This window comes from Monodon monoceros, unplaced genomic scaffold (genome assembly GCF_005190385.1).
Source record: "Monodon monoceros isolate NGI ecotype Baffin Bay Population unplaced genomic scaffold, NGI_Narwhal_1 Super_Scaffold_11, whole genome shotgun sequence".
NCBI lineage: Eukaryota > Metazoa > Chordata > Mammalia > Artiodactyla > Monodontidae > Monodon > Monodon monoceros.
The window spans coordinates 55,450,033-55,470,744 of NW_021703767.1; the positions used below are offsets into that span (position 1 = coordinate 55,450,033).

Sequence of the window (20,712 nt, forward strand, 5' to 3'; positions counted from 1 at the left end):
TTTTTCTCCTTTGCTTTTAAGTTATTTCCAGAAGGAGGAGAAGAAAATGCTCACTGACTTAGCCATGCTGATACTAGAAATCTTGACTGACTTTTTTAACCTAATTTTTTTTCCATTTGCAGTTATAAAAAGTTGATGTCTCTGAAAATAGATGATAGCGATATAAGACCGAAGATCAGTTTAAAATTTGGTACAAAAGGTATATTTTACTTTCATATGTCTCCTGTTGAAAACTGTTAAAAATTTTGACTTGCTCTGTAAAGTATCATGCCATTAACAACCGTGTGTTTCTTTGAGTTTGTCATTCACTGGGCTTGGGTTTACACTAACAAACATCACTTGGTGTAGGCTGGAATTCATGGACAGAAAGATTAGCAGGTGTATGGGTATCACATTACCATGCATCTATAGAGAGGTTTGCTGGGTTTGGTGCATAGCTGTGACTACACAGATTGAGCTTCAGCTGATGTTCCCTACCAACTCCTCACTTGTTGCATTCCCTGTTAAAAGGGTGAAATGGAAAGAATGAACATTTGGGGCTCAAGGCCAAGTAGTCTAAACTTAGGTGCCAGTTCTTTAGGAGTGTGCTAGGAAATGCCAGCTGCTCAGCACTTGGAGAGCTTGAGGGCTCCTGGACCCATGGAAGAGTAGTCTGGTGGCATTCCTTCTTGCTAGGGAGAATGGATGTCCCTGATCCTAGCCAGCTTCTTATTTGGCAGCCCAGAGAAAGCTCCTTGAGTCATTTGCTTTGTAACCTTGTTTGCCTCCACAGTTTATGTCAAGTATATCAAACAAGAATATTACTTTAAAAATCTTTTGAAACACAGAATCATGAAGGATAAAATAATAAAGTTGTGCTTTATAATAAACATATATTTTATTAGTTTAAAAAATATACCATCATATACCAAATTCTTATTACTTTCTAATTCACTTCAGTCTACTTTCCTCTTTGGGAAGTGCTACTAAACCAGAAAAATATCAAATAGTTCAGTCTCATGCCTTATTCCATTTCATTGATGAAATACCTACTTAATCATTAATTTATTTTTTGAAAGGATAAGAAAAAGAGGTTCATAAGATCAGTGTGTCTCAAACTTTAATATATATTTGAATCATCTGTGATTTTGTTAAAATGTCGGTGCCAATTCAGTATCTCTGGGGTGAGACCTGAGATTCTGTATTTCTAGCAGGCTCCCATGTGGCTGCTGCTGCTGCTGGCCAGTGGACTGTACTTTGAGAAGCAAGGCATTGAATCACTTTATGTTTCTTGCTATAGTTCTGCATTGTCTAATACAGTAGTCACTAGCCATATGTGGCTGTTTAAATTTAAACTCATTAAAATTAGATAAAGTTTCAAACTCAGTTCCTTTGTCAGACAAGCAGCATTTCCACTGTTCAGTGGCTAGTGGACAGTGAAAATCTAAAATATTTTCATCACAAAAAGTTTTACTGGACAATGCTGATTAAGACAAAATATAATTGCCTAAGTAAAGTATAACTAAACACTGGCAGTTACCATTCTTGACAGTCCTCAGAATTTTCAAAGGCTTAATACTTTTATGCCACTTGGTGGCCAAAGCTCATTTATTTGAACAAAACCCTGGATGGTTGAAAGCCTTCTATAGTGATTAGTTTTTGTGATTACTTTTGCTTGGAACATACTGTTTTTGTTCTGACTTTTTGACAGCTAGACAGATAGCAGCATGCCTATTGAGCATTGGCTGTGACAAAGTACTGTACTGTACTTCATTCTTTTGGAATAGTGCCTGTCCTACAGGAGCTTAGGATGTAATGCAAGAAATCACATAGAAAAAGAGCATTAATGTGGAATCTTTTGACTTCTCAAAATTCATTTTCAGATGAAATGCCTATCTTCAAACTTGATTATAATTATTTCTATCATCTGCTTCATATAATTATTGTTTCTGGTACTGACATTGTTCGGCAAATATTTGATGAGGCTATGCCACCCCCTCTTTTGAAAAAAGAGCTTCTTATACACAAGAATGTATTGGAACCCTACTACAACCATCTTTGGACCAATCACCCTTTGGGTGGAGCATGGCATCTGCTTTATCCCCCAAACAAGGAGCTGCCACAGTCCAAACAGTTTGACTTATACCTCCTATTAGCTCTCATAAAACATTTGAATGTGTTCCCTGCACCCAAAAAAGGCTGGAATATGGAACCACCATCTTCTGATCTCTCTAAGTCTGCAGACATCCTGAGGCTGTGCAAATACAGGGATATCCTCCTTAGTGAGATTTTGATGAATGGTCTCACTGAGTCACAATTCAATTCAATTTGGAAAAAAGTTTCAGATATTCTTCTGCGCCTTGGGATGAAGCAAGAAGATATTGACAAAGTGAAGGAGAATCCCATTGAGAATATCTCCCTTGATTACCATCAGCTGTCCATCTACCTAGGCATACCAGTACCAGAAATCATTCAGAGGATGTTATCCTGCTATCAACAAGGTACAAAATAATTATTTACTTAAGCCAGTTAACCTTCACTGAGTGTCTGCTATGTGCCAGGTACAGTGCTAAGGGTAGGAGATTCAGTGAGCTCACATTCTTGAGAGAATATCCTCATCAAGAAGCCAATAGAAATTACAGTGCTAGAGATGTTTCCAGAATACCATGGGAAATTCTAGCCTAAGAGAATCCAAAAAGGCTTTCTGGAGATAGAATATCTAAGGAGTTGTTAAATGACATGTAAAAGTTAGCCAAGTGAAGAAGATGGAGAAGGATGTTTCAGAAGGAAACAAGAGTAAAGGTATAGAAACATAAAAATATATTATAGTACAAGGAACTAAAAAGTTTGGCAATACTGAGATTAAAGTAGGGGAGAGTTCATTAGAATACATTCAAGAGGATTTCTCTTGCCATGTTGAGGAATTTGTGTTTTCAAAAAGGAATTGTTGAATATTTTTAAGTAGAGGAGTTTTATCACTTCTACAAAATTAAGGATGCCTAAAACCATGAAATACAGGTACTGAGTATTACAAGAATGCCCTTTTAGACACCATGAGTGTATGTTTCTCCTTTCTATCAGAACCTTGACTTTTGTTTAAAAGTTTGGTCATAGGTAATTTTAAAAATCAGATAACATTTATGCAAGGTCTAAGGTTGTCTAAGGTTGGTGGTGGCCATTCCCAAACATTATTTGTTGTTATGGGGAAGACTTCAGACCTCCTCCCCACATTCCAGGATAGCTTCTCAGCTGTCATGGTGGAAAGTGGAGTTGAAGCCATGTCAGCATCACTGAAACCCTTGCTGTGTTATTCTAGGTGAATTTTCCTGGTCCCAAATTATTAGTCATACCACCTGGTGAGCAACTGATGATCACAGTGATTCTATTTAAATGTATAACTTTCCAAGCTTCTAGTAATTGTTGACCTGGTCCAGATTTTCTTCAGCTATAATTGCTAGGCCCCAATCCCACTCCTTTTGCTAAGGCTCTGGGATTCCGTTGTGTTTTCCTACTTAACCTTTAAGAAAGCTTTCTTTGAACATAAAAGAAGAGAATGCTGAGTTTGATGCTATAAGAAAGTCAGGCAAGCACCCTTGACTTGTAAATTGGCTTATAAATTAGAGGCTTTTCTTTTTTACATTTACTCTATTAAGATTTTGAATGACAAAAACTTATGAGAATAAAAATATTTGGGAAAGTGAGTTGAGCAATAAATTCAAGGTATTTCAAACAGTTTTCACTCTGAAAGTCTGATGAGCTTATTGCTCAAGTCCCTTTAATAGAGGCTTTCCTAGTATCTTATATGTCTTCCCTAGTAGTTATTACAGTTTGGTTTTCATTTGTGTATCTGATTATTTGATTAATATCCATTGTCCCCACTAAATCTCTATGACGGTTATCTTTTTTCTCACCATTCAAACTCTAGAGCCTAACACAGCCTGATATATCATAGGTGCTTAATAAATATTAATGGGCAAGGAGAGAGAATGCTCATCAGGATTTTGCTAAAAAAAAGGATCAAACTTTCAATGGAGGTTTGCTTCATAATTGACTATTACTTCATGACCTTAGACTGTAAACTGTAAAAATTTGCTTCTTGATTTAAAGTGCTTGTGTTCTAGGCAGTATCTATTATGAACTATCTTTTTTTTAAACCTTTCTTTCTCTAAACATGGGTTTATAACCTTTATGTTATAATCTAATTAAGCCTTGTTTAAACTGGATTCATGAGTGAAGTTGGTTATTTTTAGTTATAATATTTATTGGTGCAGTGTAAAAAATCTTCTGGTTTTTCTTAGTCTCAGATATTTGTTAGTTACATTACATTTGCAATTATATATCTAAATTTTTTCTTTATGTATCATAGGAATTGCTCTACAGTCAATAACGGGCAGTCAACGTAAGTATGTTTAAAAACCAAATGCCTAAGTGACCTTTCAACCCAGGATAGCTAAGGGGCACCTATAGATTTTTACTCGGTCAGATAAACTGTATGATAAACTGTAATTGTTTGTTATAAGATCGGAAAATTTTATGGTCAGATTACTACTGGTCAGCTGAATCTAGTATGAGCCTTTATTCAGCCTTTGTCTTAGTGCACATGCCCTAGGGTTTACCCTAACAGAGTATTTTAACTTTTGACACACAGGGCACTTCAACAGGCAAAAATGCCTACCTGCTTGCTCTACCTGCTCATATATGCTACTGTTTAGCTTATGTAACTTTTATCTGGTTAACTATCCATTGTTAAGCTATATACTTTTCTGCCAGGTGATGAGTTGCTAATATTTTTATTTCCATTTATGTACTGTTGGGTTTTTTAAAATGGAATTCAAATTTTGCAATTAAAATTATACTTAAGAAAGTAACACCATGGGTTTTGTTTGGAGTAAAATTATACTTAAGAAAGTAGCACAGTGGGTTTTGTTTGGACCATCTGTGACCAGTCACATGAAGTCCACAAGTTTAGGTATTGAATCTCTGGAGCAGTGTCAAGGATCATGGTATCAAAGAAGTCACATAATTGGGGACTGATACCCTTTAATAACCTTTGATTATAAAAAAGAAGAAAAAAGGGAAAAAATACATCTAGCTTTTCCTTCTCTTTATGTTTCAGACTTATGCCCTAAAATAATACTAGTTGCAATATTTAATAAGGTCAATGTCAGGATACTCAAAAACTTAGTATTTAGAATTGACTTAAGTTCTACATTATCTATATCTATAGTCTGCTTAAGATAACAGTCAAGTATCTTAGCATTTGAGTTTATATTGATTGGTTTCAGGCTAGTATATGTACCTGTTATTTGGTCATTGATAAATGGGCATTTTATTTTCATTTAGTATTTGAACAGAGTAAGATGTCTTCTATTTCTGGGGTGGTGTTATGGGGGGAGTAAATATATTTAAAATAGTGATAAGAGGCTAAAATTATATGCATCCAGACTTTGAGTGTTTTGGTTTTAATATTTAGGTATTGAAATAGAAGAGTTACAAAATGAAGAAGAAGAACTAAGTCCACCTCTTATGGAGTACAATATAAATGTGAAATCAATCCCTGAAATACAGTTAGCAGAAATGAATAAAGATGGGGCATCGATACCCAGTGAATCTTCAACAGAATCTATTAAAGATCTCCAGGAAGTATAACTGCTCATTAATATTTGAATTAGAAGAACTTAAGGCTTTTAGCTTGTTGCATGTGCTATTCTTAAAGCCTCCCAGACAATCTTAGTTTATATTTATCAAAGTGTTTACACAGAGCTTGAATTGGAATGGTTCTTTCCCCAATACTTTCTTCCATAATCTTTCCTGCCTTAGCCATATATTTTGGCAGCATTTATTGAACATTTATTATGTTCCTGGCACATATTTCTTCATCCTGAGTGGTAGAATGGATGTGGGAGGTTAACAGAAAGTAGAAGAAAGCATAGTGGGGAATAGAAGGAGAGAGAAAGGAAGAGAAAACAGGGATATTTCAATGCTATTTACACAGAGGTAGAATTAAAACCATCCAGGATGTATTTCTTTACAGATAAGTGGTAACAGATATTATGTAGTCACTAAATTCTTCCTAGGCTTAATTTTTCATCTAATGGACCTGAATATGTTGATTTTTTTTAAGGTGCCTTCCTCCTCTGTTAGTCATGCACGCACGTGTGCAAGTGAGGACCTCTGAGCTCTTTTCAGTAGCCTACTTATTGACATTATATGTTGTTCCTTTATACATCAGTGATTTCTCAAGCAGAAAACTGAGATTAAAATTAAGATGAAAATAATTTTCCATAGAATCTAGAAGGAAAGTATGATCTATATTAGAAGATAAAAGATCCCAGTGGTTAGAGGAAATACATTTTGTAAAGTAATCCATTGTGCAGTTTGAATTGCATATTAAATAAATGATTTATTTCTTATCTATCAGGTTAAGAGTAAACCAAAGAAAAAGAAAAAGACCAAGAATAAAACGGTAAGAGGCTATATTAGTGTTATAATAGAGGAATGTCTGATTATGAACACTTAGGTTTAATACATTGTTTTACTATTAGTTAGAACTTAAAATTAGTCCAAGTAGACATGTAGCACAAATGACTTATCAATGTTCATAGCTTATTGAATATATGATTATAGAGAAGTCTATGTATGTTAGATTCTGAAAATGATTTAAACTTACAGTATGCCCTACTTTACTTCCCTAAATCATAATATATACATTTAAATATATAAGTAGAGAAACTGAATTAGTCACTTGGAAATTTCACTAATTTCTGTGTACGACTCTCATTTTAAAAAATGCCTACTCTTTTTTTTTTTTTTACATCTTCATTGGAGTATAATTGCTTTACAATGGTGTGTTAGTTTCTGCTTTATAACAAAGTGAATCAGTTATACATATACATATATTCCCATATCTCTTCCCTCTTGCGTCTCCCTCCCTCCTACCCTCACTATTCCACCCCTGTAGGTGGTCACAAAGCACCGAGCTGATCTCCCTGTGCTATGCGGCTGCTTGCCACTAGCTATCTACCTTACGTTTGGTAGTGTATATATGTCCATGTCTCTCTCTCGCTTTGTCACAGCTTACCCTTCCCCCTCCCCATATCCTCAAGTCCATTCTCTAGTAGGTCTGTGTCTTTATTCCTGTCTTACCCCTAGGTTCTTCATGACATCTTTTTTCTTAAATTCCATATATATGTGTTAGCATACGGTATTTGTCTTTGTCTTTCTGACTTACTTCACTCTGTATGACAGACTGTAGGTCCATCCACCTCATTACAAATAGCTCAATTTCATTTCTTTTTATGGCTGAGTAATATTCCATTGTATATATGTGCCACATCTTCTTTATCCATTCATCCGATGATGGACACTTAGGTTGCCTACTCTGTTTTAAACACAGCTTCTTTTCATATTTTTACAGATAAGTTCAGAAGCATTTTTCAAAACCTAAGAAATCTTGATTTTCTCCTTTGTGTCTAAGACTTCCAACAATGCAGTAATGTACAAAAATGATACAAATCCAAGAAGCTTCTTTATGCCTCTTCCTGTTATTTGAGAGTTGTAAAATGAACAAGTTATGATCTGTAGCGCAGTTTTAGCAAGAAGTCTCTTAATAGCTTGAAAAATTACAAGAGAAAGTCAAGAGTATTTTTTATTGGCTTAATTCTTTAAAGTTAAGACTTTATTATTTTAGAGCAGTTTTTTTGGTTTAGAGCAAAATTATGGGGAAGATACAGAGATTTCCCATATACCTCCTGCCCCCACACATGCACAGCCTCTTCAACCAACATTCCCCAGCAGAGTGGTACATTTGTTACAATTGAGGGACCTAAATTGATATATCATAATTATCCAAAGTCCATACTTTACATTTTGGTTCACTCTTGTTGTACATTCCTATGGATTTGGACTCAAGATAATTTTTTTATTAAACATATAGCTAACCGCTATGCTATGTAAACTTTACTGTGAAAAATGTTATTTTCTGGCTTGAAACATATTTAAAGTCTAGATTATATTATAAACTGAGAATATTTGCCCAACTACAATCTGATAAGTTCATGTTATTAGTCATTTGGAAGTATACACAAACTTTAGTCATAAATGAAATTTTACACAAATGAAAGTAAATTTACAAAATACTTACTGAGGTACAGAACAAAATAAAGATTATTTTATACTCTGATCAGTAAAATATCAATAAATTTTCATATTTATCAAAAGTTATTTTGAAAATTAATTTTTTAAAATAAATTTTGTTTTTAAAAGACATGAGTACGAATATTTTTTCTTACTTTTAGACCATTCATATTATAATAAAACACAACCTGATTCATTAGTTTAGCTGCTATTTTTTATTTTTGCCAAAGCATTGGTAAGTCCCAGGTCTAATACTGCATAAGGCTGACCAAGTAAATCTACAGCTATTAGACCACAAATCTAAGCTCCAAGTGTTACAGTGTGTCTCTTCCTTACTTCCAAAAGATTAAAATATGTTAATACTTGGATTCTCAATTTTAGCTAAATGGAAAGCCCCACTTCTATGTCAAATTGAAATTAAACAGGAAATAAACATAAGCAGAAATAATGTAAATGCTACTTAAAATTTATACACTAGTAATATTAAAAATTTCTTATTAAAGTCAGCAACTATCTAGGAATTTTTTTGTTTTCTTTAAACATCCTAAGTTTACTTCCAATTTATTTTATTAAAAAAATTGAGATACTTTGAAAACAAACTAATTTTATCAAGATAAAATTTCAGCATCAGAAGAGAGATCTTGTATCTTACATCTTTTATCGACATTTGAAGTATAAACCTAAAAAATGCTTAAAATTTTTCATATGACTATTTCATATACAATAGTCCTCCTAGTCATATACTCAATTACTGTTATAGAAGCAAATAATTGTCTAGTATAATGTAAGCAACCAATTATAAAAAGCTGAGTCAATCAAATTCTCTTATCAAGAGTTCTCCTCATGAAAACTTCTAGCATATAGAAGTTTGTGTTATACAGAGTGACTATAAAGCCCTTATGTGTGAAATTATGTCCTCTCTTAATTATTTGATTTTCAGCATGTCTACCTAATAATAGTTGAGGTCCTAAAAACACCTGTCAGGGATTCTCTGGATGAAGATGACGAAAAAGTAAAATTTGTGTAGCAAATAGAGGGGACAATAAGATAACTTCTGCCTCTTCTAACTAGTATGTATAGAGGTGTAAATAACTCTTTTGAGAGTTCATTAGTTCTTTCTTCCCAATTCCATTCCCTACTCAGAGGGACTGAGGGTTAGGAATAGAAAAGGAAGGTAAAGCAGATAGCAGAAGTATAGAATGCTTTGTGATTGAAGCCTTGGGGAAAAAAGAAATATGGCAGGAAATAAATCAGGCTTTTCAAAGTGGATGTCACCTGTAAAGGGAAGTTGCTGAGATGCATGTAAGACAGGCATGAAGTTGTCCTGGAAAGAGCTTAAAAGGAGTTTTAGAAATATAGGTATCTCACGCTTTTCGAAATTCACTTTACGCCACTTTGTTTTTTATGAAAGACCTGCATTAGTATCTGTTTGTGCTAACCAAAAGAAATCTGAAGAGGATTTTTGCTTATACAAAAAAAAGGTACAGACTAACCTCATTTTATTGCACTTTGCTTTATTGCACTTTGCAGATACTGTATTTTTTACAAATTGAAGGTTTGTGGCAACCCTGCATCAAGCAAGTCTATTGGCACCATTTTCCCAACAGCATTGACTCACTTTGTGTTTCTGTGTTGCATTTTGGTAATTCTCACATTTCAAACTTTTTCATTATTATTATTTTATTATGGTGATCTGTGATCAGTGATCTTTTTTTTAGGTATAGTTGATTTACAATATTATATTAGTTTTGAGTATACAACATAGTGATTCAAAATTTTTATTGATTATACTCCATTCAAAGTTATTATAAAATATTGGCTATATTCCCTGTGCTGTACAATATATCCTCTTAGTTTATTTATTTTATACATAGTAGTTTGTACATCTTAATCCTCTACCCCTATAATGTCCCTCCCCACTTCCCTCTCCCCATTGGTAACCACTAGTTTGTCTTCTATATCTTTGAGTCTGTTTCTGTTTTGTTATATTTATTCATTTGTTTTATTTTTTAGATTCCAAATATAAGTGATACCATATAGCATTTGTCTTTCTCTGTCTGACTTATTTCACTAATCATAATACTCTCTAGGTCCATCCATGTTGTTGCAAATGGTAAAATTTCATTCTTTTTTATGGCTGAGTAGTATTCCATTGTGTATATATACCATATTTTCTTTACCCATTCATCTGTTGATGGATGCTTAGGTTGCTTCCATATCTTGGCTAGCATAAATAATGCTTATGAACATTGTGGTGCATGTATCTTTTCAAATTAGTGTTTTTATTTTCTTTGGCTGTACACTCAGGAGTGGAATTGCTGGATCATGTGGTAGTTGTATTTTTGGTTTCTTGAGGAACCTCCGTACTGTTTTCCATAGTGGCTGCACCAATTTCCATTCCTACCAAAGATGTACAGTGTTCCTTTTCTCCACATCCTTGCTGACATTTGTTATTTGTGGTCTTTTTGATTATAGCCATTTTGACACATGTGAGGTGATATCTCATTGTGGTTTTTTTTTTGTTTTTTTTTTTGCGGTACGCGGACTTCTCACTGTTGTGGCCTCTCCCATTGCGGAGCACAGGCTCCGGACACGCAGGCTCAGTGGCCATGGCTCACGGGCCCAGCCGCTCCACGGCATGTGGGATCTTCCCAGACCGGGGCACAAACCCATGTCCCCTGCATCGGCAGGCGGACTCTCAACCACTGCGCCACCAGGGAAGCCCCTCATTGTGGTTTTGATTTGCATTTCTCTGATGATTTGCAATGTTGAGCATCTTTTCATGTGCCTGTTGGCCATCTGTATGTCTTCTGAAGAAAAATGTCTATTCAGGTCTTCTGTTCATTATTTAATCAGGTTGTTTGGGTTTTTTTTTTTTAATATTGAATTGTATGAACTGTCTGTTTTGGATATTAAACCGGTCTTGGTCATATCATTTGCAAATATTTTCTCCCATTCAGTAGATTATCTTTTCATTTTGTTGATGGTTTCCTTTGCTGTGCAAAAGCTTTTAAATTTAATTAGGTCCCATTTGCTAATTTTTGCTCTTCTTCCCTTTGCCTTAGGAGACAGATCCAAAAAATATATTGCTACAATTTTTGTCAAAGAGTGCTCTGCCTATGTGTTTTTCTAGGGGTTTTATAGTTTCTGGTCCTAAATTTAAGTCTTTAATCCATTTTGAGTTTATTTTTGTATATGGCATGAGAAAATGTTCTAATTTCAGTCTTTTACATGTAGTTGTTCAGCTGTTCCAGCACTACTTATTGAAGAGAATGTCTTTTCCCCATTGCATATTCTTTCCTCCTTTGTCATAGATTACTTGACCATAAGTGTGTGGGTTTATTCCTGGGTGGCTCTCTATTCTATTCCTTTGATCCATGTGTCTGTTTCTGTGCCAGTACGATACTGTTTTGATTACTGTAGCTTTGTAGTACAGTCTGAAGTCAGGGAGCATGATACCTCCAGCAATGTTTTTCTTTGGCTATTCAGGGTCTTTGAATTTTCATACAAATTTTAGAATTATTTGTTTCAGTTCTGTGAAAAATGCCATTGGTATTTTGATAGGGATTGCATTGAATCTGTGAATTGCTTTGGGTAGTATGGTCATTTTAACAATATTAATTCTTCCAATCTGTGAACATGGTATATCTACCCATCACTTTGTGTTATCTTCAATTTCTTTCATCAGTACCTTTAGTTTTCCAAGTACAGGCCTTTTACCTCCATGTATTTATTCCTAGGTATTTCATTCTTTTTGATGCAATGGTAAATGGGATTGTTTTCTCAATTTCTCTCTCTGATATTTGTTAGTGTAGAGAAATGCAACAGATTTCTGTATATTAATTCTGTATCCTGTGACTTTACTGAATTCATTGATGAGCTCTAGTAGTTTTCTACTGGTGTTTTTAGGGTTTTCTATGTATAATATCATGTCATCTGCAAACAGGAACAGTTTTACTACCTCCCTTCCAATTTGGATTATTTTTATTTCTTTTTCTTGTCTGTGGCTAGGACTTCCAAAATTGTGTTGAATAGAACTAGCAAGAGTGGGCATCATTGTCTTGTTCCTGATGCTTTCAGCTTTTCACCATTGAGTGTGATGTTAGCTATGGACTTATCATATATGGCCTTTATTTTGTTGAGGTATATTCCCTCTGTACCTACTTTGTGGAGAAATTTTATCATAAACGGATGTTGAGTTTTGTCAAAAGCTTTCTCTACATCTATTGGGATGATCATATGATTTTTATTCTTCAGTTTATTAATGTGGTATATCACATTGATTGATTTGTGGATAGTGAACCATCTTTGCATCCCTGGGATAAATCCCACTTGAAGTGATCAGTGATCTTTGGTATTACTATTGTAATTTTTATATTTTGGGTTGCCACAAACCATGCCCATTACAAGATGGCCACCTTAAAAGATAAATGTGTGTATTCTGACTGCTCCACCGACCAGCTGTTCCCTCATCTCTCTCCCTCTCCTTGGGTTTTCTTATTCCCTGAGATGCAACAATATTGAAAAAGATCAATTAATAACCCTACAAAGGCCTCTAAGTGTTCAAATGAAGGGAAGAGTTGCAGGTCTCTCACTTTGAATCAAGAGCTAGAAATGATTAACCTTAGAGAGGAAGTTATGTTGAAAGCTGGGATAGGCCAAAAGCTAGGCCTGTTGTGCCAAACAGTTAGCCAAGTTGTGAATGCAAAGGAAAAGTTCTTGAAGTAAATTAAAGAGCTACTCCAGTGAACACAGGAATGGTAAGGAAGTGAAACAGCCTTACTGCTGATAAGGAGAAAATTTCAGTATTCTGGATAGAAGATTAAACCAGCCACAACATTGCCTTCAACCAAAGCCTAATCTAGAAAAAGGCCGTAACTCTCTTCAATTCTGTAAAGGCTGAGAGAGGTGAGGAAGCTGCAGAAGAAACGTTTGAAGCCAGCAGAGGTTGGTTCATGAGGTTTAAGGAAAGAAGCTATCTCCATAACTTCAGAGTACAAGGTGAAGCAACAAGCACTGATGCAGAAGCTGCAGCAAGTTATCCAGAAGATCTAGCTAAGATAATTAATGAAGGTGACTATACTAAACAACAGATTTTTCAATGTAGACAAAACAGCCTTCTATTGGAAGAAGATGCCATCTAGGGCTTTCATAGAGGAAGAAGAGAAGTAATACCTGGCTTCAAAACTCCAACACACAGGCTGACTCTCTTGTTAGGGAACAATGCAGCTAGTGATTTTAAGTTGAAGCCAGTGCTCATTTGCCATTCTGAAAATCCTAGGGTCCTTGAGAATTATGCTAAATCAACTCTGTCTGTACTCCCGAAATGGAACAACAATGCCTGGATGACAACACATCTGTTTACAACATGATTTACTAAATATATTAAGCCTACTGTTGAGACCTACTGCTCAGAAAGAAAGATTTCTGGATGTCGGTTCAAGATGGTGGACCACAAGCACGTGTGCTCACTCCCTCTTTCGAGAACACCAGAATTACAACTGCTGAACAATCATTGACAGGAAGAACTGGAACTCACCAAAAAAGATACCCCACATCCAAAGACAAAGGAGAAGCTGCAATGAGACAGTAGGAAGGGTGCAATCACAATAAAATCAAATCACATAACCGCTGGGTAGGTGACTCACAAACTGGAGAACAATTATACCACAGAAGTCCACCCACTGGAATGAAGGTTCCGAGTGCCACGTCAGGCTTCCCAACCTGGGGGTCTGGCAATGGGAGGAGGAATTTGCAGAGAATCAGACTTTGAAGGCTAGCGGGATTTGACTGCAGGATTTTGACAGGACTAGGGGAAACAGAGACTCCACTCTTGGAGGGCACACACAAAGTAGTGTATGCATAAGGACCCAGGGGGCAGGAGCAGTGACCCCATAGGAGGCTGAACCAGACCTACCTGCTGTTGGAGGGACTCCTGCAGAGGCAGGGGATGGCTGTGGCTCACCACGGAGACAAGAACACTGGCAGAAGAAGTTCTGGAAAGTACTCCTTGGCGTGAGCCCTCCTGGAGTCCACCATTAGCCCCACCAAAGAGCCTGTAGCCTCCAGTGCTGCGTTGCCTCAGGCCAAACAACCAACAGGGAGGGAATTCAGCCCCACCCAGCAGCAGACAGGCAGATTAAAGTTTTACTGAGCTCAGCCCACCACAGCAACACCCAGCTCTACCCACCACAAATCCCTCCCTTCAGGAAGCTTGCACAAGCCTCTTAGATAGCCACATCCACCAGAGGGCAGACAGCAGAAGCAAGAAGAACTACAATCCTGCATCCTGTGGAACAAAAACCACATTGACAGAAAGACAGACAAAATGAAAAGGCAGAGGGCTATGTACCAGATGAAGGAACAAGATAAAACCCCAGAAAAACAATTAAATGAAATGGAGATAGGCAACCTTCCAGAAAAAGAATTCACAATAATGATAGTGAAGATGATTGAGGAACTTGGAAAAAGAATGGAGGCAAAAACTGAGAAGATGAAAGAAATGTTTAACAAAGACCTACAAGAATTAACAAAAATATACCTAGAAGAATTAAAGAACAAACAGACACGAACAATATAATAACTGAAATCAAAAAAATACACTAGAACGAATCAGTAGCTGAATAATGGAGGCAGAAGAACAGATAAGTGACCTAGAAGACAGAATGGAGGAATTCACTGCCACAGAAGAGAATAAAGAAAAATGAATGAAAAGAAATGAAGACAGCCTAAGAGACCTCTGGGACAACATTAAACCCATCAACATTTGCATTATAGGGGTCCCAGAAGGAGAAGAGAGAGAGAAAGGACCTGAGAAAATATTTGAAGAGATTATAGTCAAGAACTTCCCTAACATGGGAAACAAAATAGCCACCCAAGTCCAGGAAACGCAGAGAGTCCCAGGCAGGATAAACCCAAGGAGAAACATGCTGAGACACATAGTAATCAGATTGACAAAAATTAAAGACAAAGAAAAATTATTAAAGGCAACAAGGGAAAAACGACAAGGGAACTCCCATAAGGTTAACAGCTGATTTCTCAGCAGAAACTACAAGCCAGAAGGGAGTGGCACGATATATTTAAAGTGATGAAAGGGAAGAAGCTGCAACCAAGATTACTCTGTTCAGCAGGGATCTCATTTAGATTTGACAGGGAAATCAACAGCTTCACAGACAAGCAAAAGCTAAGAGAATTCAGCACCACCAAACCAGCTCTACAACAAATGCTAAAGGAACTTCTCTAAGTGGGAGACACAAGAGAAGAAAAAGGCCTACAAAAACAAACCCAAAACAATTAGGAAAGTGGTAATAGGAACATGCATATAGATAATTACCTTAAGCGTGAATGGATTAAATGCTCCAACCAAAAGACACAGGCTCGCTGAATGGATATAAAAACAAGACCCATATATGTGCTGTCTACAAGAGACCCACTTCAGACCTAGGACACATACAGACTGAAGGTGAGGGGATGGAAAAAGATATTCCATGCAAATGGAAATCAAAAGAAAGCTGGAGTAGCAATACTTGAATCAGATAAAATAGACTTTAAAATAAAGAATGTTATAAGAGACAAAGAAGGAAGGACACTACATAATGATCAAGGGATCAATCCAAGAAGAATATATAACAATTATAAATATATATGCACCCAACATTGGAGCACCTCAATACATAAGGCAAATACTAACAGCTATAAAAGGGGAAATCGACAGTAACACAATAATAGTGGGGGACTTTAACACCTCACACCAATGGACAGATCATCCAGACAGAAAAATAACAAGGAAACACAAGCTTTAAATGATACAATAGACCAGATAGATTTAATTGACATTTATAGGACATTCCATCCAAAAGTAGCAGATTACGCTTTCTTCACAAGTGCACATGAACATACCCCAGGATAGATCACATTTTGGGTAACAAATCAAGCCTTGGTAAATTTAAGAAAATTGAAATCATATCAAAGCATCTTTTCTGACCACAACACTATGAGATTAGAAATAAATTACAGGTAGAAAAACGTAGAAAAGCACAAGCACATGGAGGCTAAACAATCCGTTAATAAATAACCAAGAGATCACTGAAGAAATCAAGGAGGAAATTAAAAAATACCTAGAAACAAATGACAATGAAAACACGATGGCCCAAAACCTCTGGGATAAAGCAAAAGCACTTCTAAGAGGGAAGTTTATAGCAATACAGTTCTACCTCAAGAAACAAGAAAAATCTCAAGTAAACAACCTAACCTTACACCTAAAGCAATTAGAGAAAGAAGAACCAAACAATCCCAAAGTTAGCAGAAGGAAAGAATTCGTAAAGATCATATCAGAAATAAATGAAAAAGAAATGATGGAAATGATAGCAAAGATCAATAAAACTAAAAGCTGCTTCTTTGAGAAGATAAACACAATTGATAAACCATTAGCTAGATCATCAAGAAAAAAAGGAAGACTTAAATAAACAGAATTAGAAATGAAAAAGGAGAAGTAACAATGGACACTGCAGAAATACAAAGCATCATGAGAGAATACTAAAAGCAACTATATGCCACCAAAATGGACAACCTGGAAGAAATGGACAAATTCTTAGAAAAGCACAACCTTCCGAGACTGAACCAGGAAGAAATACAAAATATAAACAGACCAATCACAAGCACTGAAATTGAAACTGTGATTAAAAATCTTCCAACAAACAAAAGCCCAGGACCAGATGGCTTCACAGGCCAATTCTATCAAACATTTAGAGAAGAGCTAACACCTGTCCTTCTCAAACTCTTCCAAAATATAGCAGAGGGAGGAACACTCCCAAACTCATTCTATGAGGCCACCATCACCCTGATACCAAACCAGATAAAGATGTCACAAAGAAAGAAAACTACAGGCCAATATCACTGATGAACACAGACACAAAAATCCTCAACAAAATACTAGCAAACAGAGTCCAGCAGCTCATTAAAAGTTTCATACACCATAATCAAGTGGGGTTTATCCCAGGAAAGCAAGAATTCTCAATATTCGCAAATCAATCAATGTGATACACCATATTAACAAATTGAAGGATAAAAACCATATGATCATCTCAAGAGATGTAGAAAAAGCTTTTGACAAAATTTAACATCCACTTATGATAAAAACCCTGCAGAAAGTAGGCATAGAGGGAACTTACCTCAACATAATAAAGGCCATATATGACAAACCCACAGCCAACCCATAGCCACAGTTCTCAATGGTGAAAAATGGAAACCATTTCCACTAAAATCAGGAACAAGACAAGGTTGCCACTCTCACCAGTATTATTCAACACAGTTTTGGAAATTTTAGCCACAGCAATCGGAGATAAAAAATAAAAGGAAGCCAAATTGGAAAAGAAGAAGTAAAGCTGTCACTATTTGCAGATGACATGATACTATACATACAGAATCCTAAAGATGTCACCAGAAAACTGTTAATCAATGAATTTGGTAAAGTAGCAGGATACAAAATTAATGCACAGAAATCTCTTGTACTCCTATACGCTAATGATGAAAAATCTGAAAGAGAAATTAAGGAAACACTCCCATTTACCATTGCAACAAAAAGAATAAAAAACCTAGGAATAAACCTACCTAAGGAGACAAAAGACCTGTATGCAGAAAACTATAAGACACTGATGAAAGAAATTAAAGATGATACCAACAGATGGAGAGATACACCATGTTCTTGGATTAGAAGAATCAACATTGTGAAAATGACTATACTACCCAAAGCAATCTACAGATTCAGTGCACTCCCTATCAATCACCCAGTGGCATTTTTCACAGAACTAGAACAAAAAATCTTAAAATTTGTATGGAAACACAAAACACCCCAAATAGCCAAAGCAATCTTAAGAAAGAAAAATGGAGGGGGAGGAATCAGGCTTCCTGACTTCAGACTATACTACAAAGCTACAGTAATCAAGACAGTATGGTACTGACACAAAAACAGAAATATAGATCAATGGAACAGGATAGAAAGCCCAGAGATAAACCCACACACATATCTTTGATAAAGGAGGCAAGAATATACAATGGAGAAAAGACAGCCTCTTCAATAAGTGGTGCTGGGAAAACTGGACAGCTACCTGTAAAAGAATGAAATTAGAACACTTCCTAACACTATACACAAAAATAAACTCAAAATGGATTAAAGACCTAAATGTAAGGCCAGACACTATAAAACTCTTAGAGGAAAACTTAGGCAGAACACTGTATGACATAAATCACAGCAAGATCCTTTTTGACCCACCTCCTAGAGAAATGGAAATTAAAATAAACAAATGGGACCTAATAAAACTTAGCTTTTGCACAGCAATGGAAACCATAAACAGGATAACCCTCAGAATGGGAGAAAATATTTGCCAATGAATCAAGAGACAAAGGATTAATCTCTTAAATATATAAACAGCTCACATAGCTCAATATTAAAAAAAAAAAAATCCAAAAATGGTCAGAGGACCTAAATAGACATTTCTCCAAAGAAGACCTACAGATGGTCAAGAAGCACATGAAAAGCTGCTCAACATCAATAGTTATTAGAGAAATGCAAATCAAAACTACAATGAGGTATCATCTCACACCAGTTAGAATGGGCATCATCAGAAAATCTACAAACAACAAATGCTGGAGAGGGTGTGGAGAAAAGGGAGACCTCTTGCACTGTTGGTGGGAATGTAAATTGATGCAGCCACTATGGAGAACAGTATGGAGGTTCCTTAAAAAACTAAAAATGGAATTACCATATAACCCAGCAATCCCACCACTGGGCATATACCCTGAGAAAACCATAATTCAGAAAGACACATGCACCTCAGTGTTCATTGCAGCACTATTTACAATAGCCAGGACATGGAAGCAACCTGAATGCCCATCGACAGATGAATGGATAAAGAAGATGTGGTACATATATACAATGGAATATTACTCAGCCATAAAAAGGAACAAAGTTGGGTCATTTGTAGAGATGTGGATGGAACTAGAGAGTGTCATACAGAGTGAAGTAAGTCAGAAAGAGAAAAACAAATTTTGTATATTAGGGCATATATGTGGAATCTAGAAAGGTGGTGCAGATGAACCGGTTTGCAAGGCAGAAATAGAGACACAAATGTAGAGAACAAACATATGGACACCTGAAGGGGGAACGTGGGCAGTGGGTGGTGGTGAGATGAATTGGGAGATTGGGATTGACATATATACACTAATACATATAAAATAGATAACTAATAAGAACCTACTGTATAAAAAATAAATAAAATAAATTCAAAAAAATAAAACAAAATAAAAGACAAAGATTTCTTTCAAAATATTACTGCTCATTGACAATGTACCTGGTCCCTGAGGAACTCTGATGGAAATGTACAGTGAGATTAATGTTGTTTTCATGCCTGCTAACACAGCATCTGTTCTGCCACCTGTGGATGAAGGAGTCACTTGGACTTTCTAGTCTTATTATTTAAGAAATACATTTTGTGAGGCTGCAGTTACCATAGGTAGTGAGTCCACTGATGGATTTGGGCAAAGTTAATTGAAAACATTCTGGAAAGAATTCACCTTTCTAGATGCCATTAAAAATATTCATAATTCATGGGAAGAGGTCAAAATATCAACATTAACAGGAGTTTGGAAGAAGTTGATTCCAGCCCTAATGGATGAAACTGAAGGATTTAAGATTTCAGTAGAGGAAAAATTGCAGATGTGAAAATAGCAAGAGAACTGGAAATAGAAGTGGAGCCTGAAGATGTGACTGAATTGCTGCAATCTCATGATAAAACTTTAATGGATAAGGAGCTGCTTCTTATAGATGAGCAAAGAAAGTAGTTTCTTGAGATGGAATGTACTCCTGGTGACAGTGCTGTAACAACTGTTGAAATGACAACAAAGGATTAAAATATGACAGAAACTTAGTTGGTAAAGCAGGGGCAGGGTTTGAGAGAATTGACTCCAATTTTGAAAGAAGTTCTACTGTGGGTAAAACGCTGTCAAACAGAGAAATCATTCATAAAAGGAAGAGGCAATTAATGCGACAAACTTCACTGTTGTCGTATTTTAAGAAATTGCCACAGCCATTGCAACTTTCAGCAACCATCACCCTGATTAGTCAGCAGCCATCAACATCAAGGCAAGACCATCTACCAAAGAAAAGACTACAGTTTGCTGAAGGCTTAGATGACGGTTAGAATTTTTTAGCAATAAAGTATTTTTAAATTAAGGTGTACACATTTTTTAAGACATAAGGCTATATTGCACACTTAATAGCCTGCAATATAGTATAAACATATATGAACTGGGAAACCAAAAAATTCATGTGACTTGCTTTATTGCAATATTCACCTTATTGGGGTTGTCTGGAACCGAACCTTCATTACCTCTAAGGTATGCCTGTAATTGCTTCTTCACTTTATGCCATTTCAGTTTATGAAAGGTTCCAAAGGAATGCTCTACTTTGGGATAGAGGGGGAACCTATACTTAATTATACTAGATATGTTCATTATGAACAATCAAAGGTCTTTTCAACTTTGTTATTCAAGTACACTAGAACCAAGGCAGGAGTTGATAATTCTAAATTGTAAAATCAA

The 20,712-nt window shown here is 35.9% G+C and overlaps 1 protein-coding gene across 8 annotated transcripts in view; it reads left to right on the top strand.

Moving 5' to 3' along the window:
• DZIP3 (DAZ interacting zinc finger protein 3) overlaps positions 1-20,712 on the top strand; it is a 131,584-nt gene that overhangs the window by 59,730 nt on the left and 51,142 nt on the right. For 6 of the 8 annotated variants that reach the window (XM_029214295.1, XM_029214292.1, XM_029214293.1 and 3 more), the window contains exons 13-17: positions 123-199; positions 1,863-2,480; positions 4,346-4,378; positions 5,453-5,622; positions 6,401-6,445. In XM_029214295.1, the coding sequence (XP_029070128.1) occupies positions 123-199; positions 1,863-2,480; positions 4,346-4,378; positions 5,453-5,622; positions 6,401-6,445 (943 nt within the window). The remainder of the gene's footprint in view (positions 1-122; positions 200-1,862; positions 2,481-4,345; positions 4,379-5,452; positions 5,623-6,400; positions 6,446-20,712) is intronic. The other 2 variants (XM_029214299.1, XM_029214296.1) reach the window with 2 other exon arrangements.